At 36.3% G+C, this 21,224-nt stretch overlaps 1 protein-coding gene across 1 annotated transcript; it reads right to left on the reverse strand.

Annotated features, from left to right (window-relative positions):
• Window positions 1-4,140: 4,140 nt before the first annotated feature.
• On the reverse strand, window positions 4,141-20,230 carry mknk2a (MAPK interacting serine/threonine kinase 2a). Its single transcript, XM_067362953.1, has 14 exons — window positions 20,059-20,230; window positions 19,544-19,717; window positions 19,356-19,431; window positions 19,058-19,159; window positions 18,861-18,958; window positions 14,256-14,335; window positions 13,773-13,846; window positions 13,480-13,584; window positions 13,332-13,387; window positions 12,987-13,082; window positions 8,582-8,776; window positions 7,904-8,068; window positions 7,743-7,783; window positions 4,141-7,431 (listed from the first exon to the last, which is right to left on the reverse strand). The coding sequence occupies exons 2-14, from the start codon at window positions 19,592-19,594 to the stop codon at window positions 7,140-7,142; spliced, it is 1,431 nt and encodes a 476-aa protein (XP_067219054.1). The 5' UTR covers window positions 19,595-19,717; window positions 20,059-20,230; the 3' UTR covers window positions 4,141-7,139.
• Between the last annotated feature and the right edge of the window lie 994 nt (window positions 20,231-21,224).

A 21,224-nucleotide genomic window follows, 5' to 3' on the forward strand; every position in this document is an offset into this window, starting at 1 on the left:
CGGCTCTTAATGCATCGTGTTTCCTTCTGGAGCATCAGTGAATGTTTGAACCTTTTTTAATAGTTGTGTTTGAGTCCCTCAGTTGTCCTCAGTGTGAAAAGATGAATCTCAAAATCATACAGCCACTGCTGGAAAGGGTTCAAATATGCAAAAATACTTGAAAAAATGAATCTGCAGGAGCTGGAGGATTTTTCTGAAGAACAGAGCTCAGTTTAACTGCTCAGGACAAACAAGAGACTCATGAACAACCATCACAAAACATAAAAACAGTCGTGGATCATCAGGTAACAACACATTAAGATCCAAGGGTTCCCAAACTTTTGAACAGGGTTATTTTAATAAGTTCAGCTATTGTCTATATGTAAACATCTTTTATGTAAAATATCTTACTCAGGACAGTATAAACCAAAAAATAACATGCATTTTGTATGATCTCTCTTGTTTTGTTAAAGATTTTCACATTTTCACAGATTCTGAAAGGGGTTCCCAAACTTTCGATCCCCACTGTCTGCACTATGTCTGTTTCTTCTGCACTGGAAGTTCCTGTCGCCAAGACAAATTGATTGTGTGTGTAAACATTCTTGCCAATAAAGCTCTTTCTGATTCTGTCATTATTTCTTTTAGGTGGCTGTCAGTCCAACATTAGTGTAAGTGGAGGGCAGAATGTTTGCTCCGGTCAATATTTTAACCTCACATGTCAGTTTGCTTGCCATGGACAACAAAACCATGTAAAATTGATGAAAGAGCAACAATTATTGCACAGAGCAGAGTCTTCGAATAATAGTATCACACTATTTATACAAGTTTACAGTGCAAATAGGAATAATTCAGGAACATATAGCTGCCTAACAGAGCCATTGGATTCAATAAGCATGGCTTATTTAAGAGTGGAAGGTAAGTGTGAAATCCTCTCAGCTCATTTTTAACTAAAAAAAAAAAAAATTGACTAAGAATGTTCTTTTTTCTCTTTCTTCTTTTTCTTTTTTGTGATTCAGACTGTGTTTTTCCTTCACAATCATCGTCATCCCCTCTGGCTACCACATACCAAAGCCCCACACCATCAAGTAAGTCTCTCCAGTAAACATATCTAAGACTTAATCCATCAGTATAAAAAATTTGGATTATTTATATAAACCATAGCCAATATAATTTATATTAATGGCTTTATTGGCTTTATCCAGGAATGTGATACAGATCAATATGCAGGATAAACTAAATATAACTTACTGATATATTTCTGTTGACAATTGTAATACAATATTATTTATCTCTCCTATTGTCCTGCTAAGAAAATGCTCTGACCTGTGACTTGGGACAAACATTATCAAGTTTAAAAAAAAAAAGGTACATACACATGCCAGAGTAGATTATAATACACTCTAAAAATGCTGGGTTAAAAACAACCCAAGTTGGGTTGAAAATGGACAAACCCAGCGATTGGGTTGTTTTAACCCAGCGGTTGGGTTAAATGTTTGCCCAACCTGCTGGGTAGTTTTATTTAAACTATTGTTTAAAAATTGCTATATGGCTAGCTTAAAATGAACCGAAAATAGTTGGGAAATTAAAAACCAGATGCAATTAAAGGCAACAATAATAGACAAAAGGTGAATGTTTATTAATAAGCTTTAATATTTTATTAATATAAATTGAATAGTTTAATAGTTTATTAATATAAATGTATTAATAAGCAATTTAATAAATGTTTATTGTTTAATAATTATTCATTGAACATTAATAAATGTTCATTTCCAACATACTTTGGGTTCATTTTAATTAAGCAATACAGTAATTTTTAAACAATAGTTGAGTTAAATAAAACTACCCAGCAGGTTGGGCAAACATTTAACCCTACCGCTAGGTTAAAACAACCCAATTGCTGGGTTTGTCCATTTTCAACCCAACTTGGGTTGTTTTTAATCCAGCATTTTTTAGAGTGATAGATTTTTAAAATAAAATATTGATAAAGTAACACAATTTTTATAAGAAAACTGCAACTGTTGTTCTTTTTCCATGGATATTTCAATCACGTTTGGCATTTCATAATATTTAATGCATTCTAACAACTTTATGTGTTTTTCTCTCTGTTTCTGTAAGGGGTCTTGGCTCCAGAGCTGATATGGTACATACTGTTCAAGACAGGGGTTTTTCTCATTGGGTCAATAACTGCAGTGCTGAAAGTCAGACGCACTGAAAAATGAACAGAATTTCTGTCATTTCAATTAAAATATGCATCATCACTTGCATGCTGTTATACAAAATTCAGTATTCTTGTAAATGTCATATATAATTGCTATAGCTAATATAATATAATCTAATGTCAGATGTTCTCAGATCTTGGCCTTCTTACAAGAGAGAATGCAAATCATGACTTTTTGGACACATGCCTAACTGGACCAGTTCTTGCTTTCTGTTACAGATTATGATGTTAATATACAATACATTTTTCACAAGAACAGCTGAACTTGGCAGGTGTCTCTCAGAATTTTTACTAAGTAAATAAATAAAACTATGTATACGTATTCTCACAAATCTGATTTGATAGTGATATGGATCCCATCCTCTGATTCTTTTCAATGTCTTTTCAATACCCTTCGTTAAGAGTTTGTGAGAAAATGTGTATCCAGTCTGCTATTAGTATCTTGAATGACTAGTTGATTTTCTTGTGTTTGTCTGTTTTTTTTGTGTGTGTGTGTGTGTGTGTGTGTGTGTGTGTGTGTGTGTGTGTGTGTGTGTGTGTGTGTGTGTGTGTGTATACATGTTTGTTTTGTGTGAACCTTTATGAAAGACAATTTTCTATAAATTAATGTTTAGACAAAATAATGACAGGATTTCAACACTTGGGGGAGCTCGTGTCCGTAAACTCTGGAGGAAGCTTATTTCATGTGAACAGGATTAGATTGCATTTTTAAGCGGAGGTTAAAGTCTGAAACAGCCACTGCTGCTTTCTTACAAGAGTAGGTTACCTTGGTTGCCTAATAATTTGAATAATAATAATAATTTAACAACCAATTTTAAAATAATATAATGTTGTGTAGTCTATCATAATCTAGACACAGCCATTTTTACTAATTGAGAGATTTATTAGGGAAGGAATAATTACCTAATAATTTTATTGGAGTCTTACACACAAGGTTTCACAGACAGGGCTTAGATTGAGTCAGGATTAGGCATTGGTTCAATTAGGGTATTTATGTAGCTTTTATAAACATGCCTTAAAAAAACATTATTGGTGTGCATCTTGAGATGACACTGACAATTTAAGATACGGCAATACAAGTTGCTTTCACAGCTCAACATGCATTTTAGTCTGGGACTAGTCTTAAGCTTTGTCTGTGATGATGTAGCCAAGCAGTTAGTCTGAGCCGTGCATTAATTTGATGACAGCTATGTGACAGATAAAATAAATAGAAAAAATGCTATCTGCTTTACCATTAGAAAAATGTTCTTGACTCATAAGAAAATGTAATTAATGCTGTCACGTGACAAATCTGTTTCACTGTTAAAATAAAATAAATTGCTAACAACATTGAAATAAAAATGTAAAGCCAAGACAAATAATAGAAATTGTGAAATAATGGAAATAATTAGGCATTTTATTTATCGGTGTTTATTTAGAAATTCCTCAAGTTGTGAGTATCTATATTTGTGCCCTTTCTAAAGATCACAAGAACGCGCAGTAATTTCAGACAACTTAATCCAGATATTTTAATCAAATCTGCCAATTCGTTTGAAGAACCAAATTACCCAGAAATCAGTTATCACGATTAGAAGAACTTGCATCTGTCAGATCAAAGAATTTATTTAGAAATGCTTGTAAATACACACACACAAAAAAAAGGTCAGCCATAATTTTTTATATTTTTACTTTTTTTTTTTTTTTAAGGTATTCTGACACAATGTAACTCATCCATTTAGCCCTTTAAACGAAGTTTAAACTAATTAAATAGACATTCTGCAGTATTGGCCTGCAGTATCAGAAACTACCTTTAATTTATGCTTAGAGAAAGAGAAAAAAAAATATTTTTTGTTAAAAATACTCCATTAAATGTAAATCACCACTGAAAATAAAGAAAAACACTAAGAAGCATTACAGTTAGGCCTACATATTTCCCCAAACAGTAAAAAAAACCACACACACACACCATTATACAGAAATAGCTCTTCATGTTTTTCTAGGTGAAGGACTCGGTGATATGCAGGCTGTAAGCATTCACAAATATAAGCGGTTATGGCAACGTCATCCATGTGATTAGTACAAGTCTATTCACAATAGAGACTAGTAACTGGCATATGAAATACATGTTATGGCATACTGAAGTGTTTATTAAAGTTGTGATGTAAAAATGACCTCTGAGTGTGTCTACACAAAGGACAAAAGTTCAATGATGTTTGTGAGAGACAAATGAGAACAAGTAATTTGTGTGAATTATAACATTTTAATTTTTGAAAGAGTCATTTAAAAAGTTCAAGGTACATTCCACAGCACAAGATAATAGGCCTGGTCTGTCTGTATCTGAAATAGGGGAGGATAAAAATAAGCTGATTACATGGGTGCAAACTCCTCACCTTTCAGTGAGAACTCACCTTTTTGAGATCAAAATAGGTCACCTATGAGATTTGCATAAATCCAATGAGAAAGTGATTTTATGGTTGGGGTGGGTACAAGGGTAAATAAAGAACTGGTTGTTTCAATTAGTACTGTACAGTGTTTCCTTTACACTTTACTTTTAAAAACTGTGTATAATGGGTAATATTTTATGTATATGCGGTCTGAGATGTGGCAAACAGTATTGCAGTCCAATCAGCCAATATTGTCTTAAATATCCTGCGTAACACTACATCTTTTATAACATGAGGTTTTAACCAAATGTTGATTTTTGTAAAATGTTGCAGTAGGTTAATTTTTTCGTGAAAAATTTCAGTTTTGGAAATATAGGGTAATAAATACAAAAGCAAAACTTAAAAAAAAAAAATAAAAAAATCCTGTGCACAGCATGCCCCTGCCTGTGCAATGTTCTCCCCCTTACCCATTTGCATCCCTGTTATTATTAAAGCATATTTACAGACGCAGATGTTCACAATTTAAATGAACTATGTATGCAGTTTGTTTTTCCATCCTAAAATAATAATCCCCTGAGCTTAGGTAGCCAATTATGAGAGTGTTTTTACAAGAACAAAACAAAACAACAAAAAAGCCCCACATAAATAAAAGTAACAACTCTAGTTGAACATTTTTCCATGTTTTTTTTTTTGTTTTTTTTTTTATTTTGGCCCCCCTGGGTCAGGTGAAAAACAAAAAAAGGTACAACCACATGAAAATACATGAAAAAACATGAAAGCTACACCACTGGTCAATAAAATGAGTGTAGAGGGGCATCTATGAAAATGCAATGCCAAATAAAATAAAAACAAAAAACAAAAAATGAGATCTTTCTCAGAAGGAAAGATTAAACTCAGCATATTCCATCCAAGGTGGTTTCAATAAAAAAAAAAAAAAAGAAAAAAAAAAAAAGCATTTCAAGAAAGTCTTACTGTAAAATGTAAGAGACCGCCAACTTAAAAAAAAAAAAAAATAAATAAATAAAAATCCTCAATGATAGGCTTTTCTTTGTAGGAGCACTTGGTTTTGTTCCTGGTTTAATCGCCATATTTGCTGGTGACATTATATATATGAGAAAAACCAAACATTAAAAGTGTCTAGTCATTATAGACAACAAATATGGAACAACAGTAATGAGTAGTATTTTTGAAGAATTTGAGCCTTTGGTCTGTAAATTGGCACTTATTGAGGACCCAAAAAAAGGGGGGGGGACTCACATTCTCATAATACAAGTTCAACAACTTTTAAAAACAAATAGACAAACACTTAAAAAAAAGAGGGAGATGAAAATCTCCCTTCCTAACATAAAAAATAAAAAAGGGGGCAGGGGGAGAAATAATATAGCAGCACAGTACATTGGTGTCTGGAGGTTTCCTGCAAAGCTTCACCTTTCTCTCATAGGTCTGTCTACAAGCACAAAAAGGAGGCTAACAGAGGACTTAAGGTCTTTTCTTGGAAAAATCACCTTTATTCAAACAGTGAATGGAGTCATTGACAGAGCCTGTGTGTTGACGAAATGTTCAATGACTAACTGAATGAATGAATGGTGAACAAGGAGCTGGAAATGCAAATGCTAGAGACTTCCTCAGAATTTGCTGCAGAGCCTTGAAAATTCACCTCTGTCAAATCCTCAAAACCCCCATGGCATGGCATGACATTTCAGGTCAAAAGGGGAGGAAATGAAAAGGGGGTGGAAATATGATTGTGCAACCAATTCCTGTTTTCCTGAGAGGCCAAGTACAGAAGTTGTGCCATCTCCCTGAAAGAAGCTAAACTTTCCAGTGCAAGGACAGGACATGTAAAACACCAATGAATTAACATAATGGGTCTTTCAGCTTTAAAATCTGCTTTGGTTGTTCATTCAGAGAGAGATCCTGAGGTTTCTACTGAAAACACTGCTCAGATTTGCTTTTGGCAGAAAACAAGTGTTTTTACAGTAACACAGTGGACTGAAATTTGTAAATGAGGTCCTTGATAAATAAAAGGATAGAGAACCCTGCACAACATGGCTGCAATTTCTGCCCTGAATAACTTGAATGAATTAATTTGCCACTCAAGTCCCAGCAACAGTTGCTGCTAAAATACATATTCACAGTCTGCCATCATTATCACTGTGTGACTTTGTGAAGAAAAAATATAAGTCTGCAAGACTGCATAAGTACAAATGATTCAGTTGCTGGGGGTCCCGTGTGTGCAAACAGCAAGAGTTTTTTCTGATGCTTCGAAATTAAATGGCTTATGAGGGGTCCAGCTTTAGATGAATGGAAGCAGCTTGAGTCCTTTGATTCTCGTGCTTTTCGTAAACATTTTTTTATACTGACAGATTCCAGGGACTTTCAGACGTCAACAAGTCTTTTTCCAGCCACAACAGCCTATTTATCCAATCAAAACTGCACAGGGCCTTTGAGGTGCTTCAAGTGCTACATGAGTCCTTCCAACAAAGTAATTAGGCAGAGAGGTCAGAGGTCAATCACTGCCATGTTGAAGATTCTGATAAAGTTCATCAGGGGTGACCAGAGGCTGGAGAAGGTGGTAAAGATCAGGCACAGTCGCCCACAATCACAAGTGGAGCGAGGAGCTGGCGCAGTTCAGCAGCACACACCGGCCCTCGGTGCTGGCTGCCTGCGGTCTTCCTGCGGCAGGCCAGCTTGGACCTGGAGGGAGGGGACAGCAGCATGGAACCGGAGCTGCTGGAGAGGAGATGGGGGGAGGAGAGCTCCTTCTCTAGCTGTTGCTGCTCCTGCTCCTCGCTTTCTTCCCTCTCAGCCAGCTGCCGGTTCATGGCTACGGCCTGCCCTGCAAAGAACGTCAGGTCCTGAGCACTACCGCCCCTGGAGAAAGGACATTGATAGCCAGGACAGCATGAATATTAATTATCTGCTTCTAATAAAAGTGACATGCACACACTTTAAAGAAAGCAGCTTTACTGTATTTAACATAAAGCACTTTATACAATAGATTGCTTTATAAACATGACGTGACTTGGCCAAATTGAAGCGTTTTTAAATCAACAGTCATTTTTGTTGTGTTTGTTATTGAGAAGAAAGTGCGTAGCACACATTTACATATGTGGGAGACATTGGGATGTTCGCTAACAGTATACCATTACTCACGCATTTCAAATTTAGAGCACTTTACCCACCTCTGATGTAGTATAGATGCAGACACAGTGTTTGGTGCACACTAAAATGAAGGACAACAGAAATGGGTCACTAAACAATTTACAAGTCAGAGAAGCAAATATATGTTAACTAGGTTCAATAACGTCACCAGAGTCCTAGAGATTGGTGGGAATGGACATACCCCTTTAACCCATGGGTGCTGCAGCACTTGAGCGGCACTGAGGCGGTCTTTGGCATCCCGCACCAAAAGCTTGGTGATGAGGTCTTTGGCTGCAGGGGATATGTGTGCCCAGTCCTTCTCTGGAAACTCGTATTTGCCTTCCTGAATACTCTCAAACAGCATGCTCTGTGGATGCATTGTGATGAATAGTATTAAAAGTCCAATCTGAAGTAGTATCACTTATCAGGGATTTTTTTTTTCTACTGGTCTGGTCAGGACAGTGGTTCAGATTTTCATTTTTGCTGCCACAAAAATAACTATTTATTGATTAATATAGCAACTCAATCAATAAATTGAGCAATTCATATATTATATATATGTTTCAGGGATTGGCCTGGGGAAAGTTATTTATTTTATGTTTTAACTTTCTATTAGTTTGGCTAGTAGTTTTTGCAGTGGTATCGTAACAAGATATATATATATATATATATATAGTTACGATACCACTGCAAAAACTACTAGCCAAACTAATAGAAAGTTAAAACATAAAATAAATAACTTTCCCCAGGCCAATCCCTGAAACAAGATGGCTAGACCAGGTCCTAGTGGGTCTTTCATACTACAATTCTTTGGAAAGTTTTTAACTTTCTGTACTTTTGATACTGAATGATTTCCCAGAAAACTAGATGTGTACTGTACCTGGCAGGCTTGGCAGGGCTCTCCCCAATCCCAACCGCAGTCTGTTCCACAGCGACCCACAAAGGGCGGGTATCCACTCAGCATGATGTAGAGGATGACGCCGAGGCTCCACAGGTCACAGCGCTTATCGTAGATGCTAGCTTCTTCATTAAAGGCTTCCACAACCTCAGGGGCCATGTATTCAGCTGAGCCACACTGTAGGAATAAAACAAACTATAGTACATACTATAAAAGTCCTCAGACATACAAAGGAAAGTCCATAAATCTCCCACATGGTTTTTAAATGCCACAAATACACTATTGGGTAGAGCACAGGGGAACAATTCACTCGCAAGTTCTGGTTTCACTTCATGTTTACAACATATACACTCATTACTACATCCCATCAGAGTGTCCCTAGTTTGGACAACAAGTTCTGATGTATGGTAACAAATCAACCAAGAGCTATCATTTGTCAGATCTGTCAGCACTCCCTCAGCTAGGCCTCTCCTGTTTGCTTTCACAGAAGGAAAGATTTCTCAGAAGGAAAGATTAAACTCAGCATATTCCATCCAAGGTGGTTTCAATAAAAAAAAAAAAAAAAGAAAAAAAAAAGCATTTCAAGAAAGTCTTACTGTAAAATGTAAGAGACCGCCAACTTAAAAAAATAAATAAAATAAATAAAAATCCTCAATGATAGGCTTTTCTTTGTAGGAGCACTTGGTTTTGTTCCTGGTTTAATCGCCATATTTGCTGGTGACATTATATATATGAGAAAAACCAAACATTAAAAGTGTCTAGTCATTATAGACAACAAATATGGAACAACAGTAATGAGTAGTATTTTTGAAGAATTTGAGCCTTTGGTCTGTAAATTGGCACTTATTGAGGACCCAAAAAAAGGGGGGGGGGGGGACTCACATTCTCATAATACAAGTTCAACAACTTTTAAAAACAAATAGACAAACACTTAAAAAAAAGAGGGAGATGAAAATCTCCCTTCCTAACATAAAAAATAAAAAAGGGGGCAGGGGGAGAAATAATATAGCAGCACAGTACATTGGTGTCTGGAGGTTTCCTGCAAAGCTTCACCTTTCTCTCATAGGTCTGTCTACAAGCACAAAAAGGAGGCTAACAGAGGACTTAAGGTCTTTTCATGGAATAAATCACCTTTATTCAAACAGTGAATGGAGTCATTGACAGAGCCTGTGTGTTGACGAAATGTTCAATGACTAACTGAATGAATGAATGGTGAACAAGGAGCTGCACCTGCAGAGGCATTATCAAGTTCATTGTTCTGAGTTAAGCTGGGGTGGCCTGATCCAATTCAGACCTGGGAGCGTCAGCGGACAACTGTTCCAGCAGGGACCACAGGCTGCTGTCTGCACTGCGTCATGTGGAAACTAGGCCAAAAGGTTGCTGCTCGAGGGGGAAAAAAAGAAAAAGGATTTAAGCTGCTCTACACCGGCTGGGGATAAACAAGTCCCAAACCTGCTTGAGTGTTACATAACACACATACAAATGGACACCCTGAATGGTGCACTAATAATTAATGCAACAGACAAAAACACTGAGGAGGTTAGCAGTTTAGCGGGACAAGCAGACTGGTTTATTTTTATGGAAGTGCAGCGGTCTGGTTAAAAAAAATAAATAAATAAATATTTGTTACACAACTACTGCATGATTCACTGATGCAAACGGAGGAAGCTGCGGCTATTATGCCGATGTTTTGTGCAGACCGAGGGGAAGGAGACTACGTGTCCTGAAATATCCTAAATATATGGCTGTACTGCCTTCCCTCTGACCCTGACAAATCTAAGCCCAAGCCTTGGTAACCTCACAAGCACACTCCATGTTCCCTCAAACCATCAGAGCTCTCTAAATCTGTCAGGGGCATCACTTTCAAGGAAACGAGATAACTGACAAAACTTGTGTGCTGTGATAAATGTGACCGTGTGCTTTTTCCATAAGAGGTTTGGCCAGTTGATTTTATGACACAATGCCTTTGTAATCAAAAGTAGAAGCTATTGGTTAAAACAATTGAAGCTAATAAGATCACCTGATAGTGGAAGTGCAATTGGACCCCTTTCACTAGGGACACAGTGGTGCACTGTGATTCAACAAACCGAGAGTCCAGCAGTGATCCCCAATTGTCAGTTTATTGCCCAGCTGATTCTGCTTTCAGCATGACTGGGCTCTTACATAATGCTCCTCTGTGCAAGAGGAATCTTAGGAGTGTCACAGAAAGCAGTCTGTTGCTTATGAGCAGCCCCACCCACTTCCTCCCATCATTAAAAAGGAAAAACAAGCGTTTCCAGACAACATGTAGGCTACAGAGTTAGGATTAGCAAGTGATGTACACAAAGATAAGTCATCTTGTTTATATCAGTGACCTCAACCACTGTTAGTTAGCGCTGGCATTACATCAGTCTCAATAACTGTATGTTCTCAGATGGTTTATGAATGGAATGTTTTCATGGCAAGAGGACTTAAGCTCTGGCAAAACCAGGGACTTTCCCTGGTCACTATTCTAGCAAGTAAAACCACAGCTGTGGGTGAAAAATGCAACAAAAAGAGTTAAGGGGAAAATCAACCACAGTATTCAAAAGGGATAGTCCACACAAAAATGAAAATTGTTATCAAATACTTATACCCATAAGACTTTTGTTCAAGCATGTTTGAGGTTCTGTTGACCAGATTTTATGTATGAACAAAAGCTTAAATTAAATTGGTTAATCATATGAAGTTATAATGCCTCTTCAGAAGACTTGGATTATACTGTTTGATCTCATAAGGATTGCTTTTAAGATGAGTTTATGAACTTTTCGAAGCGTCAAATTTTAGTGGAATAACTTTAAATGGAGGGACAGAAAGCTCAGGTTTCATTAAAACATCTCCATTTGTGTTTTGAAGATGAACGAAAGTTAAGGTTTTGGAACAAGACGAGTTAAATTTTCATTTTTGGGGGAACTAGGCTTTTCACCTGGTATGCTCAGAGGGAAAAGTCATTTCAAATGAGTTATTGTGAACAAAAGTAAAAAGCCATGTAGAACTATGCCATGGATCTGTTCTTGAACATCCTGGTGCAGTTATGATCGAATTATATGTATAGTATATGGAAAGGGTACACCATCCAAGTTGTCCCACCCTGTTCCAGTTGTAAACATCAGGAAGAATAGACTGTACAAAACCACAAGCCTGTAGTAACCCAGTCTGAGTGCTTCAGAAAGTGTCTGAAAACCCCAGGGTGTGGTGGGAAGAGGGAGATATGGGTGAAAAGACCTCCATGAGGAATTTTGTTTATGTTCTCTGTACATGAAGGTGTTCACATTAGAAGACCTTTGCCTGTTCCCTTCAGACTCAGAGGCAATAAAACTACTTTAGGTCTACTATTCCTTGATCTGTAATCTTGACATAATTGTGTGACCTATGGTAACACTTCACATCAAAACAGATGTGGAAACCTCACAAAACTCAGTTACTGGAGGCGATCACTTGAAGGTTTATTGGCTGTAGCTTTAAAGCAATAACCTTTATCTCTGCTGTTCATATTTTGATATCAAGGACAGTGAATTGGCAATAAAAATGGCATTTAAAACACTGGCTACTTTTAGTGACTTGATTTATGTACACTAAGACCAAATGAAATGTAGGTGACAGTGTTCATATGGAAATAAGTTCAGTTTGTGGGTGTTTGCAAGTTATCAAATGCTACATAAATGTGAAGTCCTCACAACCTTTAAAGGGTTAGTTCACACAAATTCTCAAAAATGCTGTCATTTATTCCTTACCCTCATGTCGTTCCACATCTGTAAGACCTTCGTTCATCTTTGCAAGACAAATTAAAATATTTTTGATGAAGTGTGAGAGGTTTCTGTTTCTCCATAGATATCCAACTACCACTCCAAGATCCAGAAAGGTACCAAAAAAAAAAAAAAAAAAAAAAAAAAAAAAAGTACCCCATGTGAGTCAAGTGGGTTAAACTCAATTTTATGAAGCGACATGAGTGCTTTGTTTGTGCTCTTGTGAATGAGCATTGCAGATCAATACTGTAAGTAGAGTGGTAAATTATGTTTTTTTTGTGCAAACAAAGCACTCGCGTCACTTCATAAAATTGGGATTAAACCACTGGAGTCACATGGAGTACTTAAATTATGTATTTCCTATCTTTCTGGACCTTGGAGTGGTAGTCACGCTGGATCTCTATGGAGGGACAGAAACCTCTCGGATTTACTCAAAAAGATCTTAATTTGTGTACCGAAGATGAACAAATATTGACCTCTTAAATTGGCTTTCTGGCTACTTTTCCCTAGGCCTGTCCTGCAATCACCTGTCCTATAGCTCTTTTAGTCATGTTTTAACAATTTCAAACACTTTAACAGCATTACAGAACAAAGCAGCTAATATCCTCCTGGGTTAAACTCACCGGAGTCAAAAGTTCAGGGGTGGAGATGGGAGAGCGGTCACTATTCAGTTTGATCCCACTACCCAAATCAAAATCACAGATCTTCACTGGAGAAATCTACAGAAAAGAAAAAGAAAAAGCAAGTTAAGAAGAGTGTTGCATTGAGTACTCCTAAACCGGGGTCAATTCATGTCTTGTTCAACAGTTCAAAAAGAGAAAAAAGAAAAGAGAAAAAAAAAAGAAAAAAAAAGACAGCACAAAATGTTACTGTACCCAACAGATTCGTCAAAAATCTGCTCAGAAATGCAGTGCATGTGTGTTCTCCTCAGATGTCTCATGTCTCCTCATTTACAGAGAGAGACTCACCCTGTCACTATGCTCACAGAGGATGTTCTCTGGCTTTAGGTCTCGATGCGCCATCCCTAGAACAAGTAGAAGACATAATGAATAATCTATGTTGGTAATATATAGACTGCATAAAGACACTGTATGCATCAATAATAAAGGTCTCAACCTTTGTTATGCAGGAAGTTCAGAGCACTGGCGATGTCCTGCACCACTATGCTGGCTTCCTGTTCATTGAAGTGTTGTCTTCTGTGTATGTGAGTCAAGATAGAACCTGAGAAAATAAATAAATGCATGAAGATTGCTAATAATTTAGATTATCAAAAAGTTCAAAGTTCTCATCTTCTCATGATCCTTCAGAAATAATTCTAATATGATGACTTGGTGCTCAAGAAAAAATATATTATATTATATTATATATTATATTATAAAAAACATTTAATAAACCCACACACCACTTACCGCCTCTCAGTTTTTCAAAAACCAAATAAAATTTGTCCTCTTCCTCAAAGTATTCCACCAGTTCCAAAATGTTTCTGTGATAAATTATAACAACATTAGGCATTGTAACATGTTCTCTTAAAGGATTCTTAATGAGCTTCACAAGTTGTCCCAAAACCTAGTTAGCAGTATTGCAAGGTCTATGTAGGCAGCCACTTTCTACAGCAGCATCTTAACAGTCATAAGACTCAACCCACAATTGATTTTTATAGTTTGCCATTAGCATGTTGCTAAGCTAACTGCATAATACTCGAAGAATAAAAGATACACAACTTCAGGTAAAAGTAATCCACTTTAATTACATTCAAACTATTTAATTAACACATTAGTTTACAAACAGTATTAATGAAGTTCCTCTCCCCTTGTCCACCATCTTGGATTCATTTTTACCCACTAAACAAGGTATCAGAAAGGACCAATAGTCTCACACAGAGCTTTCCATACCTGTGGCCCTGACACTGGTAGAGCATTTCCACCTCCCTGAAGACACGGCTCCGACTGTGGCCCGGCCTCTTCTCAATTATCTGTATAACATTGAAACAACATCTTAATTACCTAATACAAACCCAAGGAAGGACACATAATTCTGCAATTCAAGGTCAGAACACAATGAGTCTGTTTTGATGGGCTCTTTTGCTACCTGGAGACAGCCCTTTAAGTACACATTTGCTTTTAAGTGGTAAAACTCAAGACATCTCAGTATTCAGCTTGAGGCAACAGATCTGCGTGTCCTTTTGTGGATCACCCACGCACAGCATGTGTGGGAGATTAGCAAGCACACAGATGACACGCCACTGCTCGTCTACAAAAGAACATCTCAGACCACTGATTCAGCAGGTCACCACATGGTCATCAGGCTTTACAAGCCAGCAGACTAGACGGATGATCAGGTTTCACAACATTCAGGGCACCCAGGGCATATGTAATGTACAACGTAGTGGCATGTTCTTAATCACAAACAAAGGGTTTACTAATGTTGCGTTCAAGTCATGTCATAAAGATTGTACTTACGAGTTGAATGCACATAAACGCTACCACAAAGTCATACATAGTAGTGGGAAACTGGGTCTTCTTTAAGTGGCATGTCACTGAGAATGGCAGAATACCACAATTCTTATTAGGTATTTAGCAGTGACATTGCCAGGCTTTTTTATTTACAACAAAATAAGCTAATTGCCTGCACAAAATACCATTGTAATATAACAATATATGTAAAGCAAAACACCTGATGCACATTCTTTGTTCTTCATTTTCTATATAGTTTAAAAACCATGCTGTATTTTTGTTTAGTTAAAGCTGCGGTCCATAAGATTTGCCTCTTCGTCGCCATCTCTGTTTGAAACCTGCAATTGCAGTTATATGCATAATCATCATCTTTACGTGCATTGGGTCTCATTCATGAAACATTCATAAATATACGAGTAAATATGTGAGTGATTTGCGCGTAAAGAGACCTTCCCGAAAACTCTTCTCCTGATTCACAAATACTTTGTAAACGTCAGAAGTGTTAGTGAAATGTGTGTGTTAATGAATTCCAATCAGTCGTAAATGGGACGCGCGTACACGCTCATTCTCAATTACCATAAATCCCGCCCATTAAATCCGACTGACAATATGGGCATCATATTATGACACCAAACGAAGGATTTTGGACATTTTATAGGAAACAATTTCCATAACAAATAAGGGGCCATTAGTTTGCCCAACCGTATTGAAATCAATCCATTATTTGATTAAAGTGCTCCGTTTTCAGATGCTATTAGTGGCTCTCACAATAAAATTAAAAAGAAAAAACGTATGTAATTACTATATATAATATGTTTTTCAAAATGCTGTGTAAATATGTACCTTATTAAGGTGAATTAAAAAGCAGCCTTTTTAATGACCAAAACGTTTGAATGTTAAACGCACCATTTACGCGTGGCTGGGAGCAGGTGTAGATTTCTTTCGTACCAACTAACATTTGGAAAATACAAACATTTTAATGAATCCGAAAATTTACGCCAGAACCACTTTACACACGATTTACACAAAAATCCGTTCTGCTCGTGATTCATGAATGAGACCCATTGTGCATCGATACGGCTCCTCAGCGCGGATGAATCTAATGTTTGCTATCAGTCACCATACCGTTGTGAATACTGTACTTCGTAATCACAGATTGTAGTAGGAAATTTCACTGGAAAAGGTCATCCGAACAAGTAATACGTCTGCCACTTTTGTTCTAACCAACTGAGGGAAAAAGCATCACAAATTGCGCTGCTAATGGTGATTAAATCTAACGTTTGCTTAGCTTATGTCGCATCAAACCGTGCAAATTATTGTTGTTCTACTTTCTCAAATTGTTAAGGTTAACAAAAGCATTGCATGAAAATGTGCATTTAGTGTGTATTAGCGTTACCAATAGATTTCAATTTCTGTAGCCACATTCTGAAGTCTTTTGCTTTTTGACCACAGCTGAATCTCCAGTTGTCACTGATGATTGTCATTTGGACCTTTCTGGATTACAATCCACCATAAAAATGATATTATTATTATTTATTATTATTATTAATTATTTTTATTATTATTATTATTATTTTTATTATTATTATTTTTATTATTATTATTTTTATTATTATTATTTTTATTATTATTATTAATATTATTATTAATATTATAATTATATTATAATTATATTATAATTATTATTATAATTATAATTATAATTATAATTATAATTATTATTATTATTATTATTATTAATTACAACTGCTGTGAGAAAAGGCTATAAATGATCCGCTACCAGCAGCATCATATATGCAGAGATTCCTTTCTTTCTGTTTACAGATGTGACGTAATGACGCAAAGACGAATGGCTGCATTCCTGTGGAAATCCGCCAGTATCGATTTATTATAAAATATTACTACAAGTTTACGGTTGTGAATCGGGCTAAGGTAAGGAGATAGTTTTGAACACTGGCTGGTTATGTACTTGCTCAAATTGATTTTGGATCATTTTTAACCAAAAATAGTTACAGACTGCAGCTTTAATTAAAAGATGGTACACAGCCATCTTGCTCTGACGAAAGGCATTTGAATGCACCAGACGTCGTAAACAGGACTTCCCAACTCGTAAATACGAACTTCCTAGGAGAATGCACCATAAAAGATGATGAAAATCCTTAAAATCAAATCATGCCACCTGGTTTTGTTTACTAGGTGGAGATCCATCACTAGGCCATCGGCAACTGGGAATGTTGTGATAAGTGGGGTATAGCAGTTAATTTAGATAGTACTGCTTCAATCACATAAAACACAGTCTATTGAATTTTACATTGCCATACAAAAGTATGGGGAGGTTGGTAAGGTTTTTTTGTTTTGTTTTGTTTTTTAAAAAGCAAAAAAAGTTTTGCATTCATTTGTTCAAAAATAAATTTGAATATATTTTTAAATATGTCATTCCTGTGATGCAAAGCCGAATTTTCAGGATCATTACTCCAGTCTTTAGGGTCACATGATCCTTAAGAAATAATTCTAATATGATGATTTGCTGTTCAAGAAACATATCATCATCATTGTTGAAAACTGTTCTGCTGAGTAATACTTTAAATGGAAATTCATGATTTTTCAGGATTCTATGATTAGAAAGTAAACAATTTTTTTGAACAGCATTCATTTTTAACAAACATTTTGTAACATTATAAATGTTTAACAGTCACTTTTTAATCAATTTAGTGCATCCTTGCAGAACTTTTTTGTTGTTGATGTTGTTTGAAAAAGAAATACTTGCTGACCCCAGACTTTTGAATGGTAGTGTATATTTCTGTAGGGCTTGTCCTCTCAAGATGTGCTGCCCCCATTTCCAAACTTTTCACCCCAATTTACATCAAATCGGATGCAAATTACAAATGATCAACAGGGAAACTACAAACTTTCTCCAACTTCCAGAAGAGCACCAGCTAATATGAATTTAACAATAATCCATGACATCAGCCATGTGGAGAACCTGCGGTTTTCAATTTTGTGTTTCCTTTGGTAAGTTACAGAACATTTCCTATGAAATGCCACATGAATGTCCTGCACATGCTTTATTTAGTACCCTCCGATTCCATAATATTACCTTTCCATCTACTAGAGGTCAAACAGATGTAACGAGAGGAACCACTCTGCTTTTTCAAAGATTACATGTCCTGCTACACAATAACAATTGAAAAGAGGAAGTTTCTCTGCTGAACAGGCACTATAGTCATTTATTTTTGTTTCACAGCTGCAGCAGGACAGTAGCTGGAAGGCCAATGTTCCAGAGAGAAGTACACAAACAAAACAGCATATAAGAACACAGCTCAAACAACCGTGAATCAAAGCTAGTGTCCGGTATTTCCTGATGAGGGCTGAAACCTGAAACACTGATACGGAGCCATCTGTTCCAGCATAACCTCCCTCATATTCTTATGTAACACTACATTGAAGGCAGGACACATAACTCAGAGCCAAAATTTGCTTGCCTCAATACATACACCAAGTGTCAAACACATCTTGTGGAGTGTTCATAAGTAAATGCAAATTTAAGTAAAGATACTAACAATGTGCACCTGCAATCCAAAGTTACCTAGATTTAGATGCAACTTTTGTAGCAGAATACACTCTAAAAGACAGTTATTTGACTACATGCATACATACATCTTAACACAAGCCTTTTGATTTGCTTCCTCCTTTAAGCTTTATTTTCTCATTGGTTTTAAGCACATTATCTATGCATTGCTCACTCACTCAAAACATTAACTTGGTTTAAAACATCAGTGTGTCATGAGTCAGTGACATCACAAGATCAGCTCAGATCATTTAACACACTTCGGCAACTACCATAAGCCTGATCTGGCTACAATCTGGTATTGCGATAGCAAAATCACAGCAATAATCATATGAGGAGGGTATTTTGCTTTGTAACTGGAGTTTAACCTGTACATAGATAAGACTAATTGTTTGATAGCCACATGAACAATGATAATTAGTTTAGCAATGTGCCGTTTTAACATTAACACTAAAAAAAAGGGTGCTGATACTTGCCTTAACTGCATATTCTTTATTGGTGATCAGATTGATGCAGGTCTGTACAACAGCATAAGCCCCTTCTCCAAGAACCTCATTTTGCAGTTTGTAAACATCTGTAAAGAAGAGGGAAAATATAATTTATCATTTTTTCTACAGGCAGTGAAGCTCAACTCCGGGCTCCAGAATTTACAAAACACACAAATAAAGCCTGCCTTCAAAACGTCCAGAGAAACTGTCAGTGGCTCTGCATCTTTTTTTCTTCTTATTTCTTTTCTTGGCATCAGGGATATCGATGGGCTTGCTGGATGGCATGTCTTTAAAAAACAAAACAAAAAAACAGTTAAGATAAACAATGTGTGGCAAGTTCATCCCTCTAATCTATGAACTTTGCCTAACACAGAATGAGTTCTTGAGGTGATATCTCTTATCTCTACCTCCTCAGTATACGTCAACCATTAAGAATGACAATAACTGTCAATATTAATGAAACAGGAGGCAAAATAGCTGTACCAGGCCTTGAGGAGAGGTCTAACTTGAAGGATGATTCTGAATCTATGAATTCATCAGTCTTGAAAGGATTTTGCCCCTGGGAACAGGAAGACAGGAACATTTCTGCCAAGTGTTACAAATTAAAGTCTGCCATTTTACATTCATTCAGGCCATTAAACCATTTTCTGTCAGAATAGCAAGTAACCAACCTTGAAGGAGCGATGGAATCCTGTGACCTCCGAGATTTTGTTTTGCACCATGTTTTCAAATGGTTAGATGATGAAGTTCAGTTTGGTGCCTAAATCAGTGCAGTGGCTCTTTTAAATCAAATATTTATCACCTCTGATCTGATCACCTCAAGGTGGTCGTGCAACAGATGACTCCTGCATACACAAGGAGATAAAAACAGCATTAATATGAGCTCAGACACTCTTCCAGGGAAACAGATAATCTGGAGTCTCAGAGATAGAGATGACTACGAGAGAGGAGAAAAGCTCGAATACAATTTCTCCATTATTATTATTATTATTATTATTTAGTTTTTTTTTTTTTTCTTCATATTTCAAAAGTCAGCAGTCAGAAATATGGCATGGAACAAATATATTAATTTGCTATTAAAATCGAGTAATATCAACTGACAATTCTTATGCATGTTTACAATCTGTTTAGTATTAGTTCACAAGCTATCAGTAGCCGTTTTAATCAAGCTGACCGAGTAACCTACCTCTGAGCTGCATGTGGTTGCATTTAGAAAGTGATGGGCTGGAGTTTATTCGCTCAAAAAGAGTTCTCAGAATCATTTCATAGGCAGAGGAAAGGGTTTCATCTTACCCCGTTACTAGCCGTGAGGCGCCAGCGTTCACGCCGTTGCTCCAACCCACCGTGTAATAGGTTTCTACTATGTGTTTGTCAATTGTAAGCTAATCTTGAGAGCACAACGTATATATAAGGTTTTATTCCGCACTCCGCCCACTCTATATGCCACATCCAATCAAATTGATTGCTTGGAAAGTCAGCATTAAAAACTCAGAGCACTATTGGACATTTCATTTCAGGGGCGAGGCATCCCTATCCATACGTCATCTATTCGGATACAAAACTGGACAGGCGCTTTAGTGGCAAATTCAGTGGACTTCTTTATTGCCCCATCTACTGGACAGTAGATAAATTAACACAGTTACACTTTAGATTTGAGGCAACATATTTTCTAGCTGTTTCTCACACTTTTCTAAAGTTAAACTACAACAAAAGCCAAAACTTTACAGATTAATTTATAAATAAATAATTGTTACCATAAGACATTTGACCTTGCAATAAACATGTTTTATATATATATATATATAAATTATGTGTGTGTGTATGTGTGTGTGTGTTAGGTCAATTACTGTACCTGTGGCTAGGAGTTACATTTTTAAAAATGGATGATTGCAACTTCTTAAGTAAAAAATATGTTTTTATTTACTGTCATAAAAATATGTGTATAGTTTGACTTAAGTATGGTTGGGAACAGATATTACAGAAGGGGCTTTCAAATGTGTTATTATTATATTTTAAAATTTATAATAATTTTTTCAGAGGAGGGGAGGGGGTAACCTTTTTTATTTTTGCATTATTTTAATATAACATAATATAAATTAGTTTAATTAATCTTGGTTTAGAACCACTGGCAGGATGTGTTGATCACTGCAGTCATCTGCTAGTCATTTAGGTCAATTAAGTCTAAATAACAAGTTATGTAAAATGTATTCAACACCATACAATGTCACAGATCACAATTTTCCAGACACAAAATTAGATCAAATAAACTCAGATTATTTAAATAAATTTCTGCTAATAATTAGAAGTGTAGCGGAGCTAAATTTCTTTTTCTTTTTTTTTAACCCACAAGGT

The sequence above is a fragment of the Chanodichthys erythropterus genome, chromosome 16 (assembly GCF_024489055.1).
Source record: "Chanodichthys erythropterus isolate Z2021 chromosome 16, ASM2448905v1, whole genome shotgun sequence".
In the NCBI taxonomy this organism is placed as follows: domain Eukaryota; kingdom Metazoa; phylum Chordata; class Actinopteri; order Cypriniformes; family Xenocyprididae; genus Chanodichthys; species Chanodichthys erythropterus.